Source organism: Garra rufa, chromosome 21, assembly GCF_049309525.1.
Source record: "Garra rufa chromosome 21, GarRuf1.0, whole genome shotgun sequence".
Taxonomy (NCBI): domain Eukaryota; kingdom Metazoa; phylum Chordata; class Actinopteri; order Cypriniformes; family Cyprinidae; genus Garra; species Garra rufa.
Window position 1 is genome coordinate 40,802,625 of NC_133381.1, and position 27,098 is coordinate 40,829,722.

Here is a 27,098-nt window from a genome sequence, read left to right on the forward strand (position 1 = left end):
TCACTTAATTTTGACTTGTTTTTACTAAAAACAAGACAATTTTTACTTGTCTAGAAAATCCTTCCTGATTGGCTGGAAACAAGACAAAAAATCTAAGTAAGAAAAGCATTTTTTGCAGTGTATGTGAATATCTGTTAAAATGTAATTGATTTCTGTGATCAAAGCTGAATTTTCAGCATCATTACTGCAATCTTCAGTGTCACATGATCCTTCAGAAATCATTCTAATATATTGATTTGCTGCTCAAGAAACATTTCTGGTTATTATCAATGTTGAAAACAGTTGTGCTGCCCAATATTGTTGTGAAAACCATCATACATTTTATTTTTCAGGATTCTTTGCTAAATAGAAAGTTCAAAAGAACAGCATTTATTCGAAATGATAATCTTCTGTAAGATTATAAATGTTTTTACTGTTACTTTTGATCAATTTAATGCATCCTTGCTGTATGACTGCAAAAAAAACACTTTTCTTACTGAGATTTTTGGTCTTGTTTCCAGCCAAAATATCCAAAAATCCTTAAATCAAGAAGGATTTTCTAGATGAGTAAAAAATGTCTTGTTTTCAGAAAAAAAACAACAAATCAAAATTAAGTGAGTTTTTGCTTAGAACAAGCAAAATAATCTGCCAATGGGGTAAGAAAAAAAAAATCTTATTTCAAACAAGAACACAACTATTTTTCTTACCTCACTGGCAGATTATTTTGCTTGTTTCAAGCAAAAATGCACTTAATTTGGACTTGTTTTTTTCTGAAAACAAGACAATAATTTTTACTCACTTAGAAAATCCTTCTTGATTTAAGAATTTTTAGATATTTTGGCTGGAAACAAGACAAAAAAATCTAAGTAAGAAAAAAATTTTTTGCACTGAAATTAGTCATTTTATTACAAAATTTTCTATGGACCCCAAACTTTTGATCAGTAACTGTACTTCATTTCACTGCATTAAGAGAACACAAGTGTTGATTGTACACACCTGCTGCATCGAATAGAGAGGAGGATGAGGATGGAGATATGGCTGAAAATGCAAAAGCGCTTTGGCTGTCCTCACTGTCACCTATCCCAGAATCCACAGCCGACGGCAGACTGGGCGTTCGAGAGAAATGAGAGAAAAACATCCCACTGATGCCCTTGCTGAGATTTGCAGCACCTGCATAAACAGAAGGTTAGCTGACAACATTCTGACTATTACTTTGATTACCATCTTTTTTTCCGTAATACACTTACAATTTTAGTCAGTTTTTGCATATCAAAATCTGCCATATTTTAGTTTGTCAGTGTTTCAAGTAGGACTTTACTTTTTAAGACTTCTATGTATGATACCTCTATTTTATATACCATTTCTGCCACTGAATAAAAATAAAAAAGCTACTTGCGAATTTTGATCTCACAATGCTGACTTTCTCACAATTGTGAGTTTACATCTCGCAATTCTGACTTTTTTTCTCAAAACTGTGAGAAATAATGTCAGAATTGCAAGATATAAACTCGTAATTCTGACTTTTTCTCCGAATTACGACTGTATCTCGCGATTCTGACTTTTTTCTACAAATTGTGACATAAAAACTTGCAATTGCGAGTTATAAAGTTATAAAGAGAAAAAAAAAATACATATGTTCACAGAATTGCGAGTTTATATTTCACAATTCTGACTTAACTTGAAATTGCAAGTTTATATGTGACCCTGGACCACAAAACCAGTCATAAGGTTAAATTTGACAAAACTGAGATGTATACAACATATGAAAGCTCAATAAATAAGAGATACGTCTATTTGAATATCTGGAATCTGAGGGTGCAAAAAAATCTAAATACTGAGAAAAGTTGTCCAAATTAAGTTCTTAACAATGCATTTTACTAATCAAAAATTACATTTTGATATATTTACAGTAGGAATTTTACAAAAAATCTTCATGGAACATGATCTTTACTTAATTTCCTAATGATTTTTGGCATAAAAGAAAAATCTAAAATTTTGAACCATGCAATGTATTTTTGGCTATTGCTACAAATATACCCCAGCGACTTAAGGCTGGTTTTGTGGTCCAAGGTCACATATCACACAATTAAACACTATCTCGGAATTATGACTTTACTTTGCAATTGCGACTTTATTTCTCATAATTGCAAGTTTATAACTTACAATTGTGAGTTTTTATCTCACAACTCTGAGAAAAAAAAGTCAGAGTTGTGATATAACTAGTCACAATAACCTCGTTTTAATTTTATTTAGTGGCAGAAACAGGCTTCCATACTATATAGTGTAACTGTGTGGCTTAAACTGTTTAGATAAGACGTATATGATCAGGGATCTTATTGAAAACATGAAAATGTGTGATTGTGTGTAATGGAGTCAGAAAGTTGCAGAATGATTCAGTTGTGCAGCTCAGGTTCAATAAATGCTCTTTATGGACTGGAGAAGTTATTATGAGTTCTGAAAGTTACAGTATGTTTTGATAGTAGTTCAGTAATCGAGTATGTAGTCAACTGTACCCTGTATGCTGGCAATGCCCAGGCTGGTGAAGGACTCTCCGTAGTGTCTCCTGGCCAGTACCGGTGAGCTGCTGGGACTGGAGCCGTTCTCCGTGTCGGACGCTGCGTTCTTACACACATTTAGATATGTGGGTCTGATCTCATCATACGGCGTGGGGTTAACGGTGTTACACCTTTAAAACAATTCATTAAAATTCAAAATCATAACAAAGAAGCACAAGTTTCTAGCCAACGTATTTTATTAAACCAGTGATTCTCAACCAGGGCTCTGGAGTCCACTGCAAAATTGTCTATTATTATTGATGCTCAGTTGTTTTTAATAATGGTTCTTATTATTAGGGTTGAAACGGTTTTGGCTACTTCATATTTTTGTGGAAACGGTGCTACATTTCTTTTTCCAGAATTCTTTTATAAAGAGAAAGTTTATTAAACAACAATGCATCCTTAAATGAATCCTTGCTGAATGTATTTGTTTATTCATTTAGTCTAAATTGTAATTACTCTAAACTTTTGACAATATATCACGGTTTCCACAGAAATACTGGGCAGCACAACTGTTTTCAACATTTCAGCAAATCAGCATATTAGAATGATTTCTGACAGATCATGTGGCACTGAAGACTGGAGTAATGATGCTGAAAATTCAGCTTTGGTCACAGGAATAAATTCCAGCTTACAATATATTCACATAGAAAACAGTTATTTTAAATTGTAAAAATATTTCACAATATTACAGCTTTTACTCTATTTTTTATACATCAAATGCACCCTTGCTGAGCAGAAGAGACTTCTTTCTTTAAAAAAAAAAAAAAAATCTTACTGACCCCAAACTTCTGAACAATATTGTATGTGATCAGATCTTTGTGGTAATGTCAGCGTTAATTAACAAATTTACAAATGATCACACTTCACATGATGACTTTGTTCAAAACCCACCCATCTGCCTTGCATCAGTTCTGGCTGAATAATTATTTGGTTTATTTTTATTATTATTAATTCTGTTAATTAAAAAACAAAAACAGTACATCAGAAATATTTTAGCATGCTTTGGGGCTCAAGTGTTAGACAACAGGGAGCCTTTGAGTCAAAAAGGTTGAAAACCACTGCTTTAAACACTTAAAATAACACTTTAAATAAAATAAAACAGGACATACAAATAGGGAAAGAAAAGAAGACAGTACTGAAAAATTATAGTTTCATTAGACATTCATGCAAATAAAATGTAACATTTCCTGATTAGTATAAACCAAACCCAAACAATAACATATCAAGACTTACCAGTGTATTTGGACAGGTGCGATATTGCTATAGTGTTTTAAAACAAGAGGCTCCAGTCGATAGGCCTGTCAGACAATCAAATATATATTACAAATGATGCAAAATGAATCACTTGCACTTCAAGTTGACAGACTGAAATCCAGTGATGTTGTCTTACCACAGGATCTGTTGGATGGAAGATGTTGAAGAGACGCCGGCAGATAGATTTGGGCACGATGTGGTCCTGGTCACCGGTGTTACCGGGCCGAATCCCTCTCAAAGCCAGAAACACAGCCAGAGGAGAACCCATGCAGAAGAAGTTCTCCACCTGCGATTCAATTTGTGAGCTTTATCATATGGACATAGAGATGTGCTATTTGTTGTGAGAGAGCTGATCACCATGTTAAAAGGGAAAAATCTCCCAAAAATAAAAAAGTTGCTGAAAATATACACACCCTCAAGCCATACAAGATGTAGATGAGTTTGCTTCTTTATCAGATTTGGAGAGATGTAGCAGTCCACAGTGAATGGGTGCCGTCAGAACGAGAGTCCAAACAGCTGATAAAAACATTGCAGTAATCCACACCACTCCAGTCCATCAGTTAACATCTTGTGAAGCTTTGTAGGAAACCTTATTACGAATCCATCATTTATTTTTAACTTTATTCAGTTGCTTCAGTCTAAAATAGGAGTACATAATACATAATAACGCTTCCTTAAGTGGAAAAGTCTATCTCCTGTTGTCATCTCACATCAAACATTTGTTTAAAGCTGTTTTGGCTTGTTAATGAAGCTTGATCTGTGCAGATTTCTCTCCTGATTCAGACCAGACCACTTTTTTTTTTTCACTGGAGTAAGTGTTATTATGAATTATGGACTGCATTTTAGTTAAAAACGTCTTTATGATGGATTTGTTTCTTTTGTCTTCTCAAGACGTTAATTGATGAACTGATTGAGTTAATTGATGATTGATAATTGAGTGGTGTGGATTACTTGTGGATTATTGTGATGTTTTTATCAGCTGTTTGGACTCTTATTCTGACGGCACCCATTCACTGCAGAGTCACAGAATGCTACATTTCTCCAAATCTAATTAAGAAACTCATCTCATCTTGGTTGGCCTGAATATTTTTCACATTTTTAGAAAAATTTCATTTTTGGGTGAACTGTTCACATCACCACATCACTTTAAATTGAAGATGAACTTAAAGATGTTAAAAAATGTTATTTGCATATGAGAATTGATTACAACTTTAAAAGGAGTAGCTCACCCAAAAATTAGAATTTTGCTGAAAATGTACTCAACCTCAAGCCATCCAGGATGTAGATGAGTTTGTTTCTAATCAGATTTGGAGAAATGTAGCATTGCCCACCAATGGATCCTTTGCAGTTAATGGGTGCCGTCAGAATGATAGTATTTTAACCAGAAGCAACAGTTTGAAGTTAAAAACACACAGCTTTTGTCTCAAGATGTTAACTGATGGATGGAGTGTTAATTATTTTGATGTTTTTATCAGCTGTTTGGACTCTCATTCTGACGGCACCCATTCACTGCAGAAGATCAAAGTGAAAGAATGCTACATTTCTCCAAATCTGATGAAGAAACAAACTCATCTACATCTTAAATGGACTGAGGATGAGGACATTTTCAGCAAAATTTCATTTCTGGGGGAACGGTTCTTTTAAAGTCACCACATCACCTTAAACTTGAAGATGAACTTAAAGATGTTGACAAAATGGTATTTGCATGTGAGAGTTGATTACAACTTTAAAAAAAGTAGCTCACCCAAAAATGAAAATTTGCTGAAAATGTACTCAACCTCAAGCCATCCAGGATGTAGATGAGTTTGTTTCTAATCAGATTTGGAGAAATGTAGCACTGCTCACCAATGGATCCTTTGCAGTGAATGGGTGCCATCAGAATGATAGTATTTTAACCAGAAGCAACAGTTTGAAGTTAAAGACACACAGCTTTTGTCTTCTCAAGATGTTAACCTGATGGACTGGAGTGCGGATTATTGTGATGTTTTTATCAGCTGTTTGGACTCTCATTTTGACGGCACCCATTCACTGCAGAAGATCAAAGTGATAGAATGCTACATTTCTCCAAATCTGATGAAGAAACAAACTCATCTACATCTTAAATGGACTGAGGATGAGGACATTTTCAGCAAAATTTCATTTCTGGGTGAACTGTTCCTTCAATGTTACTACATTACCTTAAATTTTAATGAAGGGAAGGGTGCAGGTTTTGATGCCTTCAGGCCCTGAAGCTGATCTTGAAGTTCTCGTAACCTGTCATAGACACAGATTAATTACAAAACTAGATTTATATTTTTTGATTCTGAAGAATGAGTGGTGCTTGCATGCAATGCACAGGCATTACTATGCAGCTGCTTACCTTTGTCTGGTTAGCTGCACTTCCTCCAGCAGGTGGCGCTCTTCATGAGTAGTCCAGTGTAAATCTTCGCCTTCCAGCTGATCATGATGTTCTTGCAGACAGAAGCGCACAGGATCCCACCCTGTCATGATGTCAAAGGTGATCACGCAGCCCAGCGAGTGGGAGATAATGGACACTTTTCCGCCGCCGCTCTCAAATTCAGGGTTTCGTGAGCAGAAGAGAGAATAGAGGCGGTTGAGCTCCTGCGTCAAACCTTTAGTGATCTGGAAGGATGAACATTAGAGTTTATATAAACAAAACACCTCTTTTGCCAGATGTAGAGAAAGATACATAGTACTGTTCAAAAATTTGGGGTAAGTAAGACTATTAAGATTAAGTAATTAATGCTTCCTTTCAGCAAGGGGGCATTAAATTTGTTCAAAAGTGACAGTAAAGAGATTTATAATATCACAAAAAGATTTCTATTTCAAACAAATGCTGTTCTTTTCAACTTACTATTCATCTATGAATCCTGAAAAATATTATTTATCATGATTTCCACAAAAATATGAAGCAGCACAACTGTTTTCAACATTAATAGTTATCAGAAATGTTTCTTGAGCGGCAAATCGTCAATGGTTTCTGAAGGATCAGGTGACACTAAATGATGCTGAAAATTCAGCTTTGATCACAGGAAAAAATTACATTTTAAAATATATTCACATAGAAAACAGTTATTTTAAATTGTAATAATATTTCACAATGTTACCGATTTTACTGTATTTTTCAAACAAATGAAGCCTTAGTAAGCAGATTATAATTATTTTAAAAACAATAAAAAAACTGACCAACCCCAAACATTTGAACGCTAGTTTAATTCACCCAAAAGTTAACATTCTGTCATTACTATTCACTTGATTAATGTCATGAATCACTTACAACCTCATGGGACTTTTGATCTTCAATTAAACACAAAAGGAGATGTTTGCAACATGCTGATGCTGCTCTTTTCCATACAATGAAAGTATATAGATAACAAAGACTGTCACAAAAATTCTACAAATGCAAATGAAATATCTTTGATATATTTGATCCGATTCTGATTCTGGGAGTCACGATCCGATTCCAAAACGATTCTTGATCTACCTTTTTTATTTCCCAATTTATTCTTCTGCTGTGCTAATACATCTTTACAACTTTACATTTTAACAAAATGCCTTAAAAGTAGGGCTATGAATCCTCACTGGTTTCACGATTCAATTTAATTATGATTTTTATTATTAGCTAAATATCACGATGCGCCACATTCTCAGTCCTCAATATTACTGCACATGGCTACATTTTCATATACATTTTATATCAAATTTATTTTGTGCAAAATTTACTTTTTTATTTTTATTACACAAGCAGGCTACTTTTTAAAACAATTACTTATTTAAAATAAGTGTTCTTTAAGTATCCAAAAGTTTACAGACAATAGTTTTTGCTTTTTGATTATTACTGATGAGATCATAGACAGCAACAGCTGCATTCAAACTAATGCACAGACCTATTTCCATATATCAGATGTTTTGATGCTTTGAAAACATAACTGACTGTGTGGGCATCAATTTCGTATTAAAGTATTTGAAAATGCAAGTGCATTTAACCGCAGCCGCAATCGAGCTTTAGGACGAACAAACACAAAGCGTAGGTAAAAGTCTGTCAGTGCGCGAGTTTCGTGCATCTAATAGTACTGCATTTTAAACGGTATAAATAAAAGCATATCTAAAGTAAAACACGGCGGGTGGAAGCACACACTTTCAAGCAATGCGCACGTGTCTAACAGTGCAAATTCTGTGCAATGAAGCCTGCCACGTCTCTAGCGCACACACATATACTGTATGCGGGGGAAAAACAAGCTTAGAATCGATTCTGAAATATTCAAAATCGTTAAAGAGAGAATCTCGATGCATCAGAAAATCAATGCTTTCTCCCTCCCCTACTTGACAAGCCCTTGTTATGACTGAATATGCTTTAATTGTGTGGAAAAGAACAGCATTATTCTGAATTTCCATACAAGTGTGGAATGACATGTGGGTGAGAAAATGACCAAATGTTGATTTTCAGGTGAACTATTAATCATGAACGTCGGTCACCTCATCTCTGTAGAGAGGGCTGGTGTAGTACATGATGTCCATGGCACTGCTGTTGAGTAAATCTCTCAGGCCTCTCACTTTGTCTGGTGTGATTGACTCCACTGTGTCTGCACTTAAAGAAGAGAAAGCTCTTAAAATATGAATACAATGTCTGATTACAGTGCCTTGCGAAATTATTCATACCCCTTCATTTTTTCCACATTTTGTTATGTTGCTGCCTTATGTTAAACTGCTTTTTTCCCTCATCAATCTACACTACCTACTCCATAATGGCAAAGCAAAAAATTTGGTTTTTAACATTTGTGCAAATGTATTAAAAATAAAAAGCTGAAAAGATCCTTTTGCATAAGTATTTATACCCTTTTCTGGGACACTCGAAATTTCGCTCAGGAGCGTTCATATTGCTTCTAGATGTTACTACACTTGGAGTGGAGTTAAACTGTGGCAAATTCATTTGAATGAGTCTGATTTAGAAAGGCACACAGCTCTCAGAAAAGGTCTAACAGCTGAAAATGCATATCAGAGCAAAAACCAAGTCCTGAGGTCAAGATAGCTGCCTGTAGAGCTCAGTGACAGACTTGTGTTAAGGCAATGATCTAGAGAAGAGTTCAGAAACAAATCTGCTGCATTGAAGGTTGACAGAAGCATTCTCCATAATGGAAGACGATTGGAACAACTAGGACTCTAGAAAATGTCTGCCAGCCCCCATCCAAGCTGACAGAGATGGAGAGGTGAAAAGGTGAGGCAAAGAATGGCAGATAATTGCCAAATGCAGATGTGCAAAGATGCTCACATCAGACCCAAAAAGACTTGAGGCTGTAAAGGTGCTTCAACTATGTACTGAGTTGAGGGTATGAATACTTATGCTATGTACTTATTTAAGTGTTTTATTTTTAACAAATTTGTAAAATTTGCAAATCTGGTTTTTGCTTTGTCATTATTACGGCGTATGGAGTGTAAACTGATGTGGGGAAAAACTAATTTAAAGCAGTTTAACATAATGCTGCAACAAATCAAAATGTGACAAAAATGAAGGGGTATGAATACTTTTGCAAGGCACTGTAAACAGCTAATGTGTATGTTCAATCATCATTTCGTTATTATTGTTAATGCACGTCATTATTTGAGGACAGCTTTTTTCGTTTGCACAGCTGAAAGAGGGATGAAAGATGATTGAGTTTATGCTCTGTATATTTCTGCTCTCCACTGAAACAGCATGTGAGCTGGTGAACAAAAGGTAAAAGCACAGAGTGTGTGATAACAGCAGCTGTTCAGAGTAAATGCAGACAGACACGTGGTGTGGCGTCTGTCTTACCGCCGTCCAAAGCCAGTTTAGAGCGCCACTCGACCGGCAGGAACTCCACATGTTCCTCTGTTTGCTCAGCAAAGTGCCTCTCCTCCATTTTCCTCACAGCTTCCCGCAGCCTGAACACACGAAAAACACACGGGTATATAAAAAAATAAAATAAAATCACATTCCCCTTTGCACACTTTAATTAAAAATTAAGTATTAAAAATGGTTGTTACTGCATACTGCAACTAAAACTATTACAAATTGTTCAGTTAATTAGAATTAAAGCTGAAATGTTAGAAGAAAAACCTTACACTTAAAAAAGTATTGAAAACATAGCCTTGGAAAAGAAATGTAAAAGTTGTAGTTGAAATGCTAAAATTACTAAAACTAAAACTGAAAAAAGTAACACTAATAAAAAAAATTATATTAATTGTTCTTTTGTTGATTTTATTTTTGTATTTTATTATTTTTTTTCAACTGAAAATTAAATGTTTTCTGTACTGTTTGGCCTTTGTGTTTGTTTGATGTTTTTATTATAATTAAGAAAAGAGCAAAAAATAAATAAAGAAAATTTTCTAAAATTGCATATAATTACTATTTCCATGAAAACAAAAAATATTCAAATAAAACCTAAATGCTATAATAGTAATATAAATAAACAAATGCTATAATAGTAAATAATGCAAACAGGAAATAAAGTTATAAAACAATACATGTTTTATTCGATTGGGGATCTGATATGCAAAATGTGATGTAAATGTAAATGTTATTTGTTTTAGATTTTTAGAAATATTTTTCACATTTTGAAGTTGTATTCGTAGCATCAGAACTGCTAATACATGTACAGTAACACATGTGTAACATGCATAACAAAGTTATTTTCTTAACACAATAAGCACTAAGTTAGATATTCTTCAGTAGCTGGAAAGCAGGTTTTAAAGCATGAAAATTTATTCATAAGTGAATGTTGGAGCTGTAAGTATTTATTATTGTATTATAATATTATTCAACAAAAAAGTATATATTATGTCTAGGTGTTGACCCATATTAATAGACATGAGAAACACACATTTTGTAAGAAAATGCACAACCGGAGCTCTGAACATGTTTACATGAACACATTTATCTAGCTACTTCTCTATTTTATACACTATAGCTGTTCACCACAGTGTCACCAACAGCTCTCCTGAGGACTTACATGCCAGTGTTTTTAATGATGCGATCCTTGTCCATCTTCTGTCCAATGCCATGGACCACAAACACTATGTGTGTGGTCTGAGGGGGTTTATCATCCAGCGAGGCCTCTTCCACAAAGCCGCGGTGCAGTCTGGTGCCACTGCTGGAGGCTGAGCACAAGCAAACCACACACGATATGAGAGTCATTCTGTTTAATAATACAGTACAGTCACACATAAACAGCACTGCTATATTCTCCGCAACTGTGACTATATTTACAAGATAATATGGGCTTTTATACATCTACTGCTGTTTATAAGATTACAACATTACAAAAATATTACAGACACAAAAATGCCCCCAAAACATCCTACATTGGCTACATTTGCAGGTTCATTTTGTTAACATTAGTTAAACATTTGTGACCCTGGATGACAAAACCAGTCGTAATGTTCACTTTTTTTAAATTGAGATTTATACATAATCTAAAATGAATAAATAAGCATTACATTTATCTATGGTTTGTTAGGATAGGACAATATCTGGCTGAGATACAACTATTTGAAATGCAATCTGAGGGTGCAAAAAAAAAAAAAAAAAAAAATATTGAGAAAAACAACTTTTAAGTTGTCCTAATGAAGTTCTTAGCAATGCATATTACTAATCAAAAATTAAGATTTGATATATTTACGGTACGAAATTTACAAAATATCTTCATGGAACATGATCTTTATTTAATATCCTAATGATTTTTGGCATAAAAGAAAAATCAATAATTTTGACCCATACAATGTATTTTTGGCTATTGCTACAAATATACCCATGTTACTTAACACAGGTTTTGTGGTCCAGGGTCACATTTTAAAACACATTTTAAAGCATTTTAGTTAATGTTAATTCCACTATTTACTAATATGTTGTTCAAATCAAATGTTGAACATTAACAAACATTAATAAATACTGTAACAATTGCTCATTGTTAGATTATTATATAAAACATTAAACTTTTTTTTTATTTACACTTTAGTCTGAGGACCAGTTGTCACTATTAACTAACCATTAACTACAATATTTGCCTCAGTAAATTAATTTGTTGCTTATTAATAGTCTAAAATGGTCATGCAAAAGAAAACATAAATTGTGCTTTATTTTAGTTATTAAAGTGGTAGCACTTTAGTTTAGAGACCAACTAGTTGCTTAATAGCATGCATATGTTTAGCATATTGGCTGTTTATTATTTGTTAATATTTATAATTTAGTATTAATAAACAGCCAATATGCTAAACATATGCATGCTATTAAGCAACTAGTTGGTCTCTAAACTAAAGTGCTACCACTTTAATAACTAAAATGCCATAAAATAACTAAAAGAAATTAAAAGAAAAAAAAACTAATAAAACCTATAAAGACATATTTATATATATATATATATATATAGAGAGAGAGAGAGAGAGAGAGAGATTATATAATATTATGTTATATATTATATATAACATATTATAGATTATATAATATCATGTTATATATATATATATTTTTTTTAATATTAATAAAACTATAATAGTACCTCAATGATAAAAAAATCACTACCACCATATTATCACAAAAGCCGATGCTCTTTTTTATGTCTATGCAAGTCCTGTGTGTTTGAATAGATTTAAAACATTTTTTTTTTTAAAGTGGTTCACACTTTATATTTGGTGGCCTTAACTATTATGTACTTACATCAAAAAATAAGTACAGTGTACATGATGTGGTCATATTGCATTGCAAAACAATTTAAGGGTGGGTTAGGGTGTAAGGGATGGGTCAACAGTGGTAATTACAGAAATTAATTACAAATGTAATTACATGTATGTACACAATAACTACATTGTACCAAATGATTAATTCAATTGAATTTGAATTGATAAATATTGATGACTGTGTGCATGACCACTCACCTTTAGAGAAGCCCAGCTTCTGTGTGACAGTGCGGGCGATCTTAGATGTGGTGGCGTCGCTATACAGATACACCTCATCCACGCTGTACCAGTCCACATGACTGCGACTCAGCTGCAGACTGTGAGTGGCTGGACGGTGATACGTGGACAACATTTAGGAAAGCAGACGACACTCATTACATTCACAGACATGGCTGTATGGTCACACACATTAAACACAATAAAGAAAACTACAGGAAGCAGATAGTGTCTTTTCAGTGCACAGACATGTCTGGTTTTTAATCAGTGAATGACAGTGATTAGGCAGTAAAATATCCCACAAAGAGTGCACACTGAAAAGCCATCTGTCATTCTCTCTTACAGAGAGACATGAACAGAGAAATGAATCAAATCAGCAAAAGTTCACCTGAAGTTAAGAGCAGCTCTGTGTCCCACTTTACATGAACAGAATATCAATATCTCTTTCTACTCGCAGTATACATACCTCATATCTATATATCTATATATGTGACCCTGGACCACAAAACCAGTCATAAGGTTAAATTTTACAAAAATGAGATATATACATCATATGAAAGCTCAATAAATAAGCTTTCTATTGATGTATGGTTTGTTAGGATAGGACAATATTTGGCTGAGATACATCTATTTGAAATCAGAAATCTGAGGATGCAAAAAAATCAAAAAGACTGAGAAAATCACCTTTAAAGTTGTCCAAACTATGTTCTTAACAATGCATATTACAAATCAAAAATTACATTTTGATATGTTTACAGTAGGAATTTGACAAAAAATCTTCATGGAACATGAACTTTACTTAATTTCTTAATGATTTTTGGCATAAAAAAAAAAATCTAAAATTTTTACCCATGCAATGTATTTTTGGCTATTGCTACAAATATACCCCAGCGACTTAAGACTGGTTTTGTGGTCCAGGGTCACATATTATGAAATATTAAAGTTTCAATTGCAAAAGTGAGAAAACAATTTCATTCCTCAGTTTGTGTTTGAGAGTTCACTTCATTAAAAGTCTATGGGAAAAAACATTCTGGATGGTTTTAAATGTACAATTGTGTTTTTTTTTTTTTTTTTGTTAAAATGCGTAGATTAATTATTTAGTGCAATTACAATTACATTACTTGGAGTGAAATGACTGAGGGGGTTAATTAAATAACATTTTACAGCATTAAAAATGCTGGTCTATTCGTAAAATCTGTTGACTTTTGCGATCATTGCTGCATTCAGTTCTGAAAATGAGAACCTCAATGTGGCTCCAAACTGTTAAATTCTACACATTTTCAGTGGTCAAAACCCAAATGTGGGTCACTTTCCCTACAGCTTTGCATTATTTGCCTGTACCTTATTTAGCACAGCTGAATTTTACCCATGTTCAATGGTCAAAAACCAAATGTAAGCTGACACTTATGCAAACTCTTGAAAAATAATATTTAAGCAATTGTTTAGATTACATTTCTAGTTTCAACATTATTTGTTCCTCAGACGTTTGTCTTTAAAATGGATAAAAGTATTAGCTGTATGCAAAGCGACCCACATTTGAATGTGTGTAAAATTCAACAATTTACTTACAAAGCCACAGTGAGATCCCCATATCTCTAGAAGAGAATCACATAGGGCTTTAAATGAAGATTAAAAAAAGAAAATGTTAAGAACCAAGCTCTAAAAGGATTTTAAGATATATTTAATATTTTTGGGGTTACAGGCATTCAAACAAGAGCAAGTAATACTGTATTGCAATAAAATTTATAGCTGTATTCTGTTACACACGCAGCAGTCTACATTAAAAAAATGTGTCTTTTTAAACTTTTTGTTAATTAAGAGTGGTGTATGGTAACAAATAAAGTATGAAATAAAGTTTCAATCCTATTGTTTCACTATTGTGATGTATATCTGAGTGAAATGGCTTCTCAAACCAAAAAGGTAGGATGCAGTTTTATTTTGTCCAACAGGAATAAATGGTTGTTGGTAAGAAAAGGTATTGTTTATTTAGGTTAAAGTTAAGACTTTAACTTAGGTTACAGGCATTCAAACAAGAAGTTTTTAAATTTGCCATCTTTTGAACAAATTTTACTAATAGACCAACCAATCTCCTTGTAAATGTAAATAGTTTTTTTCTTTTCTCGCCGAATGACCCTCTTGTAGCTATACTTTCAAAACAATCTTTTCTTCATAGATTTCCATTATAAGTTTGATATCACAAACATTTTTCTTCAATTTACACACTGAGAGATTCACTGAGAGAAATTGTTTTCAATGTAATTAACAGTATGCCACATTGAATCTGTACATTCTTTTCAGCATTTTCAGCTCTGTTCATTAAAATGAAATGAACTCATAAATCTATAGAAGCGCGCTTGTCTGTACTCAGAGCTGCTCTTTTGTACAGGCGTCTATAAGGCTGATAAAAGTAAACAAAGGAACTGCAGGCCTAGAGCATCACACCAAAACACTGAACTGTAACATTAACAGTAAGTCCAGATCAGAGATGGATCTGGATAAGAACAGTGAACAGATGATTGACAGGTTCTGTTCTGTGATTTCTACAGTCTGGTGTCAAGTGACCATCCCTTCTCTATCAGTCTCATCTGTATAAGTGAGGACACTCAAAGGACAGCGGGGTGATAAAATCTGAGCCGAGTTGCCTGATACAGACACACATTCATTTCCCAGGGACACAATCTACTGAGGACAACTTTTAATCTGAGCTCTAAATGGGATCTTCAAGATTATGTGCATATAATAACCACATTCGATTAATTTTTTTAAGGCGAGACACTGCAGGTGAATAGGGTAAAAAAAATAACTAATAGATATCACCTTACTTACCCAGCTGAGTGATTACATTAATAATTGCAAACATTTTTTGTATTACAAGTTTTCTAAAATGTTAGGTTTAAATATGCAAATAAAGCATTATTTAATGAAATATGCACTAATTTGCATACATTTCTAGTACAAAAATCTAAACATTGGATGAAGTCAGTTTTAAAATTCTTTAATTTTTTTTGCCATATCAGAGTCAAATGTTTTTACAGAGGGAATTTTTGGTATTTCATATTGTCATAATTCAGAAAAAACTTAGAACAGACAGAAAACAATGTATTTTTTACCATTTTTTTGGGGGGTGTATAAAATCAAGCAAATTATATATGAACATATCCCTCTGTAAAAACCTTCAGAATATAGACAGGAATAAACATTTAAAGTTTGGTGTGTGTAAGTGTTACTCAAGTGGAGATTTATGGCTCAGTGTAGGAGAAAACGGCCTTTAAAAATATGCATTGTAATTGAAATCTATTGACACAAAAAGATAAAGTGCTATAAAAGAAACACTTAACAGCATTTTCTTTCCACTAGTCTGAAAAAACACTTTATGAAACACCAAAAAGCCCAAAATCTCGAACTTGACAGGTGCATGAAAAAACAGTGTTTTGCCTGCAGTGTCTCTCCTTAACTAAACATCGAAAGAGGACCATCCCAGCAATATCTTATTGAATGGGGTGAACACATTTTAACAGACAGCATTCATGTTTTATGTTATTTGAGTGGGGGTTGTATGATGCTTTTGCAAAAGGATCAACATCAAGGATTTGAACACTGACTGTTTTCCAAAGAAACTCAATGGAAGCATGTAGCACTCTACTGACCTACATACATGACTTAAGCCCTTTACAGTGCCAGGAGCCAAACTAAAGGTACTCAGAAGTCTCTCTAAAGGACAGATTATTCTTATATGGCAATTAAGGGCCGCATCAATCTGTGGAATAGACGATATTTGATGATAAACAACCCTAAAACTGTGCATGTTGCATTACATGTTCGTCATAAATGGAGTAGTGGAGCATTAGAGCAAGTCCAACTTAACCTGGAGGGATTACGAGGCCAACTAAGGTTAACAAGGCTTGTGTCAGAAGACAGCCTGTCAGGATTTTTGAGTGCCAGCAGGCACTAGGTTTTTCACATGTATTTTGAAGGATATGTCTCTTCTGAGCCACGGTTGTGAATTTGATTTTTGTCAAAAAACAGAATATCTTAAACTATTTGTGGATAAAGCAGCAAAATAGTCACTTCCAGAGAAATGAGCCCAAAGGGAAACAGAGGTTATAGGAAGGATGTCTGTGGCAAAATATAGAATATACAATATGGAGTTTTCCTAACATTAAATATATTTCTGTATGCATGTATGCATACATTATTATACACTGATAAAATATGATCATATGTGGAATTATTAGGAATATGGAATAGAAATGGAATATAAAACAAAAACTAGAATATAAGCTAGTAATACTGTATTGTAAATACTGTAAAATGTATAGTTGTATTCTGTTACACACGCATCAGTCTACGTGAAAAAGGGTGTTTTTATTATCTTGTATTAATTAATAGTGGTTTCTGGTAAAAATAATGTATGAAACAAAAAATTTTCACTATTGAGTGAAATGGCTTTTTTAAATCCAAAAGAGGCTTTATTTTTGTTGAGAAAAGGTGTTGTTTATTTTGGTTAAGGATTATGAAGGCTTATGAATTTAATAATAATAATAATAATAATAATAATAATAATGGGAATTGATAAATCATTTATAATTATTTATAACACTGACACTAAGTTTGGCCTTGGATTTAATCAGTTGCTAATACAAAGTAAAAAGTTGTAAATAAGACACTTTACAAGAAAATATTATTTGAGTTTTCCATTTAATTCTTTTGTAATTAATTATCTGTGAAATGTAATAGAAGTTTTAGAGTGAAAATTATTTCGAAGGAAATCCTACACTAAATTTCAGTGTACAACTAGGTACAAAATAAAGAACAGGTCTGTAATTACAGTAAACTTTAACACGAAACACAATGTATGCATCCCAAACACTGCTTTGGGTATTTTGGATACATCAGATTCTAATAACAGCAGCTTAATAAGAAAAAACGGAAGAAACAAAAGGTAAAGTGGAACATGAGGGTCAAAAAGAACAACACTTTTAACCCTTGGGTGTAAAGCTACTGCAGGGGATCTAATGAGCAAAGGCGGAAAAGAGAATCACTATCTACAAGGAGTAAAAATGGAGGGTTGTAGTACCTTGACATCGCTTTCGCTTGTGACTTTTAGCATTCGTCTGATATCCGCTCCATTTGAATAGAAAAGGGAGGTAGAATGGGGGGAAATGGGAAAGAACTAACAAACCAAAAACAGTAAGTGGTCATGTTATTGGAAATGTCACTTCTCTATATCACTCTAAAATGAAACCTTAGTTTTAATAAAAACCCACAGCATTATGAGACTGCATTGAACTGTAAAAACATTCACTCAAAATATGAGTAATGCCATCAAATTGTGTTATTCCAGCAGCACACTTAAGCAGGAAAGGCAATAACATCAAGACCTGTGTTAGCAAGGTCCATGGTCATGCTTAAGTGTCTTTTTTAAAGATTTCTATTTTAAGGATAAAGTAAAGGCATATGATATTACCCAGGACACATTTCTTATTTCAGAGATGTTAACCAATAAATATTGCAATAGTAAAGAAACAGTGAAAACACAAAATAACTCTGCCATGTCAATCGCAATAAACTCATATTTTAAATCTTTCATTAATTCAATGTTTATGGGAGCTGCTTTTTTATATTCTGATAATTCACTCACCATGTTTACAAGCACAAGAATGTTTCTTTATTTATTAAAATATTGTATCATATTGTAATTATGTATGCATTTTTCATTGCCAAAATTTAGATTTAAACAATATTATATCAAAGCAGTGTTAGAGTCTACACTTTTAGTTCATTGTGCTTGTGTGACATAAATACGACTTAAGTTACTGCAGAGAACTGCTAAATATGCAGTGTAATAAATAGTGAGGAGAATATCTCCAGAACTTCCAAAACATTGCTGATATTACACATCTCCTGCACACAGGAAAAGTAAACCTTTCTTAGTATAAAGACTTAACTAGAATACAGAGCATAACCAGATAATGACGTGCATGTAATAGGATCTGTTCCTAAATGATTTAGTGAAACATTTTAGTTGCTTTTTTACAGAGAGCAATCACTCCTCCGTGAGGCTGTATTATTGTCCTTACCTTCCTTTATTTCTTACACATGAACCAATGCATAAACCAAACTTTTCTCGTGCTTTTCGATAAACCCAAACACGTATTTCCCTCTCAGTTTTTTTTTTTACATTTATTTTATTCCTTGAGGAAAAGTATTAATTTGCAAAATAGATTTGCATAATTAAAAAAATATATAAAAATGCATAATTCTTTGAATAAAAAAAAAAAGATATCTCAGTTAAACATGCAAAAGTTTTTTGACTTTTTTGAAGTTTGCAAACACTGAGCCACACCAAAATGTCATGTGTAATGAAAAGTGTGAATAAAAGAATCTATGGCCGAATGACTTGAGACTAAAACTAACTTAGGTCCCAGTGCAGAACCCTGTGGGACTCCATGGTCGATAATTCAATTTAATAGGTTATTCAACAGAAAATGCTGACCTAGTAGGAGAAAACCCTGTGAAAATGCAGATGAAGAGATTTGGACTGACTGACTGGAGCAGATTACAGAAGATTTTCTGTACAAGGAAGTGTTTCATTTGATCTAATGAACCTTTACTTGTAATTAAAAGTTAAATCCCGGTGGGAGATATTCATTCAGCATTCATGTGACTCAATGCTTAAATACACATTGGATGTAATTTTGCATGACCTACATTCAGCACCCCAAGAGTACTCTAAGTGCCCTATAAGACAGAGAAAATGTAGTTTAACAGAAAGGAGGCGACATATACTTAGCTACTTAGACCCTATCGTAAGATCCAAATATAAAGAGTCGCACTGGCACAGAATTTTGCTTTTTTGCCAAAGTGTAATTTGAGGACATCCTCAGTATCAAAATCCTCTCTTCAGCTGTCATGGCACAGCATTCTGTCTCCAGCAGTCTAGACAGTTTGTACAAATTCTTCTTTATCCTCAAGTAGACTTTAGTGTCACTGAAAATCTCTAAAGACCAAATCATGATCCGATGCCTTTCCTCCCTATTTTACTGTCTACCAAATAAAAATCGCTTAAGTAAAAAATAAGACCCAAATTGGTATTTTTTAACTGTTGCATTGAATTTACATTTTGGATATTCACTTCTGGGTTGCATATTTATCCTAAACCTTAGTTTGCATCATTGCTCTTTCCAAAATTAAAATTACAAAAATGTAATTTAAAGTATTTTTTAAAAATTAACATGCCATATTGTCAATGCTCAACACAGAATTTTATGCATGATGTCTTACATACTTCACTATATAGACGTCATAGACATCATTATAAAACATTCAGATAAACTGTTTCAGCATTGCATGCCATCACAATCTGCTTTTAATGCAACTGACAGAATTTTTGAATGCATAATTAATATAAATTCATCAATTATCATTCAATTTTTGTAAATAATACTTGATTTTGCATTACCTAATTTTACTGTCATGCACAATGTGATATATGCAGTATAGCTTTATGCTTTCTAGTGTTAATTTGTGTCAGTCTTGCCAGAATAAGTTACTGTTGTTTTAAAAACATTTTGTTAAAAAGATTTCACTCCTTGTATTTTCCTTTTCCTGTTTTGAGACCAGCTTGTTTCAGGGGCTAGTGTGAAGCAGATTTTTCCAGTGGAGCAAATTTTCTGTGGTTTCAGATTTGGCGCTGGCTTTAGCCCCAGCACCCTGCGAGTGGAAAAGAGGCTTGTGTGTGTGTTTATGGATAACTGAAAAGTGAAAAAAATGTTTTTGAAGTATTTCTGATGCAAATGCTATCACAATGTTTTAGAAAAGGAATGAAGAGCATTTCAGGCATGCATTAAGTGCACAATGACATACACAAACAGTCTTTTGTCAACAGGTATCGACAATAAGAGCAGGTGTGACCTTGTCACTAGCAAAACCTTTCGTTGATGGATTCGTCATTCATTTCCTAATACTTCTAAACTGACCTACAGCCTCACATACAGGAGGAATGCTCTCTCTTTACAATGAACCTCTGTAGAACAACCAAAAGATGTGCTAGTAATAGAGTCTCTTACCATCTTTTCTGTCCACAGTCTTGGCCAGAGCGTCAGTCTCAAAAGCGTCCTGTATCTGTTGTCCTCGGAAACACGCCAGGTGTTCTTTCTCAATGAGGTCGCTCTCATCCTCCTCTACAGGCGTCCATGTGCCATCAATGAACCACTGGCCTCTCATGACAGGGATACGATCCTGTTCTACAAGACAGAGAACACAAAACAGTGCTAACAAAACAGTACTGGACACAGACTAGAATTAAGAAAGGCCTAAATCATTCAGCCTACCAATCAAAAAATTAGTACAAGCATAAGAAACACGTTTATTTACATAAAGTGTACCTACACTGTAAAAAATATTTTTGAAGTTATAAATAGAACAAATATTATTGAAGAACATTTTACAAGAAAATGCTCTTTCTACTTCAGAATTTCATGTTTAGTTCAATGTGTTACTGCTGTCTCTCTGTAACCATTTATAAAATGTTCTACCAATTTCTGACTCTAAATTTGTGTCAGTGTACCTGGATTTAGTTTTACACTCTGAATTCTTATTTTAAACACATCATAATGATATCCTATTGACCCAAGATGGTAATACAGTTAACCATCATGCAAAATACTAAACATGTTGCCTTTAAGATGACGCACCAAATATCTCTTGTGAAAAATCAGCAATTTTGATCATGTGAAAGTCACTGTAGTCCACTGTAGAATCTGCAAAATGTTAAGTATTTTACCAAAATGAGAGGGATCATACAAAATGCATGTTATTTTATTTTTATTTAGTACTGACCTGAATAAGATATTTCACATTAAAGACGTTTACACATACTCCACAAGATAACATAATAGTTAAATGTATAAAAATGACCCTGTTCAAAAGTTTACATCCCCTTGATTCTTAATACTGTGTTGTTATCGGAATAATCCACAGCAGTTTTTTTTTTTTTTTTTTGGTGATAGTTGCCCATAAGTCCATTCTGAACAGTTAAACTGCCCGCTGTTCTTTAGAAAAGTCTTTCAGGTCCTACAAATTCTTTGGTTTTTCTATATTTGTGTGTATTTGAACCCTTTCCGATAATGACTGTATGATTTTGAGATCCATCTTTTCACACTGAGGACAACTGAGGGACTCATATGCAACTATTACAGAAGGTTCACATTTACCCTGATCTTAACATCTGAACATTTTCATCCCCATCTTAATGCATTGTGTTTATTAAAATCTTATTTTGGTAAAATAATTAACATTCTGCAAGGTGCATGTACACTTTTCACTTCAGCTGTATTACCCTGTTATGTGATAACATTTTTCAAAAAGAAAAATACATTATTAGTATTTTATCTATTATAAAATTGGCTTAAAACTGTGTTTAATCCAGATGGGTTTGCAATTTTTAGAACACCCAATAAAAAGTTGTTAAGAAAAGGTCTTATCTCACACCTGACGTGAACAAAACTGCAGCTGTCACAGACACCAAAGAATGTTAATAATTCAGGGACAGAGCAGGTACTTTTCCTGGAAGGATGAGCATGTTACATACAAGCATATAAATGTTCTGTAAGACTTGGAGGATATAAGGATTCTCAACAGCAATTAGTGTGTGTAGCTTCAAGAAAGCAACCATATAGCTGTGTGGTGTTTTATATATATATATATATATATATATATATATATATAATTTATAATCATTCAATAAAATTATATAATCATTTATGTGTTATTTAATCTTTTTCGTGCTTTTTATTGTTGTTTAATCATATTGCACAGAGATATCAGTCTACACAAGTTAGAGATAAGAGAATGTCTGTCTTCATTTCAAAGTTTTTAATGTAACATGGCGATGTTGTGAAGCAGTTTTTTCATTGCTTTTGCTGGTTTGTGATTAACAGACAGTTCAGGTGAAGTAGGGATGAGGTTCAGATAAATTCTAAGCATTGAAACATGAATAACTAAGATTATTCAATAAACCCTGTTCTTTTTCATTATCACTTCATCACCTGCTTTCTGCTATTTCACAGTTTTTCTGGTTGAGAGACTGGATCCAATATTCCTGCCATGGAGATTCAACCTTATATATATATATATATATTAGTGGTGGGCCGTTATCGGCGTTAACGTGCTGCGTTAACGTGAGACTCATATCGCGCGATAAAAAAAATATCGCCGTTAATCTATTCTCAAAGTTGGGTTGGGAGCTGGGTCTAAACTACGCAAGATACGATGACTTTCACTTTGATATTTTAGCGCCGATGACGGATATCTAGTTGAATTGCAACGTAGGGGGCGAGAACGAGTCTTCAACTCAAAATCAAATGAGACGCGCAGACATGGATGCAGTTATGAAGCCGCTTCAGGGCAGGTGTGTGCGTTGCTAGACCCTTTTTACTGGGGCACGTGCCTCAGTGAAAATCTGCTGTGCCCCAGTAAAATCTCAAGTTTTAGTTATAATTTACTTTGATAATCCCGAAATAAAGACATTATACTATATGCAACAACTGAATTGACGCTTCTAAAAGCAATGCAGTTTTTTGTAAGATGCACGCAGATAGGCTATCCATACCCGCGCGCCTGTATATTTTACTGGAACGCGCACGTCGTACAGCCTTTTGCGCAGAAGTACTTGGTTACACAAGTTTGTATAGTTAATTGTGTTTTAAATGCAATTGTCAAGCAGTTTGTAATGCATTTTGGAAACAGGAGATGAGCGCCTGGTCTAATGCGCCACCTGGCTTGAGAAACCCGTTCTCAAAGACTTACTTTTAGTCATTATTTGGGTAGCACACATATTCTGAATGCCTTCAGAAGAATTCAAATTAGCCATTTTAATCTAGATTAATCTAGATTAATTTCAAGATTTAATCTAGATTAATCTAGATTAAAAAAATTAATCTATGCCCACCACTAATATATATATATATATATATATATATTGTCTAGCAAGATGTCAGCACGATTTAACATACTAAAACTGATCTATTATCAGTAAAGCCAATGGAAGCAATAAGGCTTAAGTACAAGATTACAGACAACATCCTGTCAGATGATTCTAACCCAATGACTTTAAAGAAATAAAACACTGTGGGGCGCTTCATTCATTAACTTGTCAAATAAAGACTAAAATTCAGGACTTGGGTTTAAAGATGATTGGGTCATTGCGTGTCAAATCAAACAAATTAAAAAAAAATTCCCCAGCTCAGATTTTTGATTTTTTTTTTTTTTCTGTAGAAAGACAAACATATATAGTGATGAAAGACAAAATACTAAATGTCACAGATTAATATTTACTGAGTAATCCACTATTCTGTTAATGACAATTTTTTTTAATCATAGTTTTGGAGCTCATTTGCAACCGTGTAAAAATAAAATAAAATAATGATGCTGTAGGCTTTGTAAATTCATTTTTACAACCCGTTAAAATTCTTCAAATCTCAGGTTAAAATTGTCTTTTTAACCCCTCCTCTACAAACTAGTGGATTAATCAGTAAATATACATCTGTGACATTTAATATTTTGGCTTTTATCACTATATATGTTTGTCTTTCTACAGAAAAAAAATAGTAACAAAATCAAACATTCGAGCCAGGTACCTCTGGTGAAGTTGACATGCAATGGCCTACTTAATAATCAGTAAAATTATTGATTTAACTGCACTGATATTATTAGCTGAGAACAAAAAATAAAACAAAATTGTGATTCTTCTTCTGTAGAGCTGTTTTACAGCTAAAATTGTGAATCTGAAAGCTGCTTTGAAATAATCCATATCATATAAAGCGCTATTTAAATAAATGTGACTTGACTTAAATGTGGAATGACCTGCCCAACTCAATCCAAACAGTCCTAAGCCATCTTCAAGAATCAGCTAAAAACACATTTCTTCCATCTTTATCTGACCCTCTAACTCTAGCACCCTCTAGTCTAATACCATTTTTAACTATTCTCTATTATTTACTTGTGCTTGTTTTCTGATAATAAAAACTAAATAACACTAGCTTCTCTGTTCTTGTTGTATTCTATCTATGTATTTTAAGCCTCTAACATTAGCTTGCTTCATCTTGCTATTCTATTTTCTTTTTATTTATTAAAGAATTAAAAAAAAACCTTGATATGTGTACTGCGTTAGGCTAAATGAGACTTGTCATACACTCTTAAAAATAAAGGTGCTTTAAAAGGTTCTTCATAGCGATGCCAAGCCATAGAAGAACCATTTTGGGTTCCACAAAGAACCATTCAGTCAAAGGTTCTTTAAAGAACCATCTCTTTCTTACCTTTTTATAATCTGAAGAACCTTCTTTTGCCACAAAGAACCTTTTGTGAAACAAAAAAGGTTCTTCAGATGTTGAAGGTTCTTTATGGAACCATTTCGATAAAAAGGTTCTTCTATGGCATCGTGAAGCACCTTTATTTTTAAGAGTGTAGCACCCTTTCATTGTTTTTGATTGCTTCCATTGTCCTCTTTTGTAAGTTGCTTTGGATAAAGCATCTGCTAAAGGTCTAAATGTAAAAGTGACTTCACTATACTTACGATTCCAATACACCGGATAGCATTCTTTATTCCTCACATCCACTTCATAGAGTCCTCCTCTGACACAAACCGCCTCTATCGAGATGTCAACGCTCTCGTATCTCTCATTGCTGGCATCCAGCGACGGTTCCCCTCCATCAAGCCCATCATCTTTAGGAATCTCCAGTCCACCACTGCTATCCCGGTTTAAAGCCCTTTCCGGGTTTAACTCGCAGAATCTGCGATACATGATTTCTATCCTGAGAGAGTCGTGCCCCAAGAAGGGCTTCCATGTCTTTTTGTCCTCTTTGTAAAACCACCTGACCTCCTCGGGTCCCAGCTCTGTGATCACCTCGAACCGCTGTCTGGAAGTGCTGGACCGGGTCGCTTTCCGAAAATCGAGCAGATGACCCTTACTGTGGTAGTCTGAGGTAGGGTTTGTGCAGTCATCTTGGAGGTAGCTGGTGACAGGAGTTGTGCGTGGGTCCAGATGGCCCCTAGGAAGGACGTCCGTGGCAGGATTGTTGTGGTTCCCGAGTCTCAGCGGCATTCCGTCCCGTGGTGAAGGGTGTCTGTCCATGTCTGACCGCACTGCGTACATCCCTCTCCCAACGGACTCGCTGTAGAAGCTGATGAAGGCATTGTTCCAATCTCTATTGCCAAAAGACAGTTTATTGCCAGGATTGTTAATAAAGCGTGTCTTCTTAGAAAGACCGCTCATAACTGGTTGCTGCTGGAGCGAGCGGCTGTCCCGCCCGGAAGTGACCTCTGTGACGTCATCCAACGGGGGCCATGACGTCATATCAAAACAAAAACGTACCTGCCACTCAACTTTCCACTATATCAGCTAAATTAGGCCATGTTAGGTTATTCAGCTGTTTATTACTGAACAGATGGCCAGCGTGAATTCGCAAACCTGCCCATATGACGTCATAACACAACAAAAAAAGTAGCGTAAAAGCAACGTACCACTTTTTAAACGAACATTAAATGACTTTTTACCACGTTGTTCAGCCGTTTAAATCTGATTTACATCTGAGGGCAAAGACGAAGAACCGGTTCCTGGTAGACTGCAGTGATTCCTGCACTACCGGATTTACGTACGTTACTCGTGCAAACCTGCAGTCCGCTGTCTCTCAACCGAACCGGAGCACGTCATTTCACAGAATCACGCTCTTCCGCTCTGTTTGTCCGTAAATGAGTCCGTGTCACAAATAGAAACATAAGTCTGTCCGCTATTCCAGTCAGGCTGAGGGCGGCTGGGAAATACACTGACCTGCTGGCACACACTGACAAGTGCGGGATGTACGAGCTTACGTCACAGGAGACGTAGTGCGTGTGCGTTCACGTGTGAGGGCAGCGCCCACTGGTTACTAGGGAACCAGGTAAGCTGTTTGGACAGCCAGAGCGCGCACGTATTTGTGAACGCGCTTGAGTCTAAACACGCTCTGGATTTGGATGTTTTGAAGTCAAATGTATCTGGTTAAATGTAATATATTCTAATATAATACAAGCATATTTGGTATATAACAAGAACTGTAGTTTTTGAATAAAGAATACCTTACATAATAACATATTCAATTTAATAGGCCCTATATGTCTCAAAACCATAAGTAGCACGGCTATATTTGTTCACAAGTGGTCTGTCCATAAAAAAAATGATACACAGGGTCATAAACACCATCTGGAAAACAAATATTACTACAACAATGCAATAAACATTCACTAAATAAATTTACATAAAAACACCCTAATGTACATTGCTGAAATAAATATGTAAAATGGGAAGATATGGGGAGAAATAACTTTTTCAACACAAATTATATGATAATTCATATTTTTTTACT

General features: G+C 34.3%; 1 protein-coding gene across 2 annotated transcripts in view; it reads right to left on the minus strand.

The window, feature by feature from the left end:
- ddhd1a (DDHD domain containing 1a) overlaps window positions 1-26,493 on the minus strand; it is a 29,429-nt gene extending 2,936 nt beyond the window's left edge. The window contains exons 1-13 of one of the 2 annotated variants that reach the window (XM_073827245.1): window positions 25,273-26,493; window positions 20,768-20,944; window positions 17,776-17,871; window positions 12,681-12,809; window positions 10,760-10,907; window positions 9,583-9,692; window positions 8,268-8,374; window positions 6,151-6,413; window positions 5,969-6,044; window positions 3,928-4,077; window positions 3,771-3,835; window positions 2,493-2,665; window positions 976-1,149 (exon numbers count right to left, since the gene is read on the minus strand). In XM_073827245.1, the coding sequence (XP_073683346.1) occupies window positions 976-1,149; window positions 2,493-2,665; window positions 3,771-3,835; window positions 3,928-4,077; window positions 5,969-6,044; window positions 6,151-6,413; window positions 8,268-8,374; window positions 9,583-9,692; window positions 10,760-10,907; window positions 12,681-12,809; window positions 17,776-17,871; window positions 20,768-20,944; window positions 25,273-26,053 (2,449 nt within the window). In that variant the 5' untranslated portion in view covers window positions 26,054-26,493. The remainder of the gene's footprint in view (window positions 1-975; window positions 1,150-2,492; window positions 2,666-3,770; window positions 3,836-3,927; window positions 4,078-5,968; window positions 6,045-6,150; window positions 6,414-8,267; window positions 8,375-9,582; window positions 9,693-10,759; window positions 10,908-12,680; window positions 12,810-17,775; window positions 17,872-20,767; window positions 20,945-25,272) is intronic. The other variant, XM_073827246.1, reaches the window with a different exon arrangement.
- Between the last annotated feature and the right edge of the window lie 605 nt (window positions 26,494-27,098).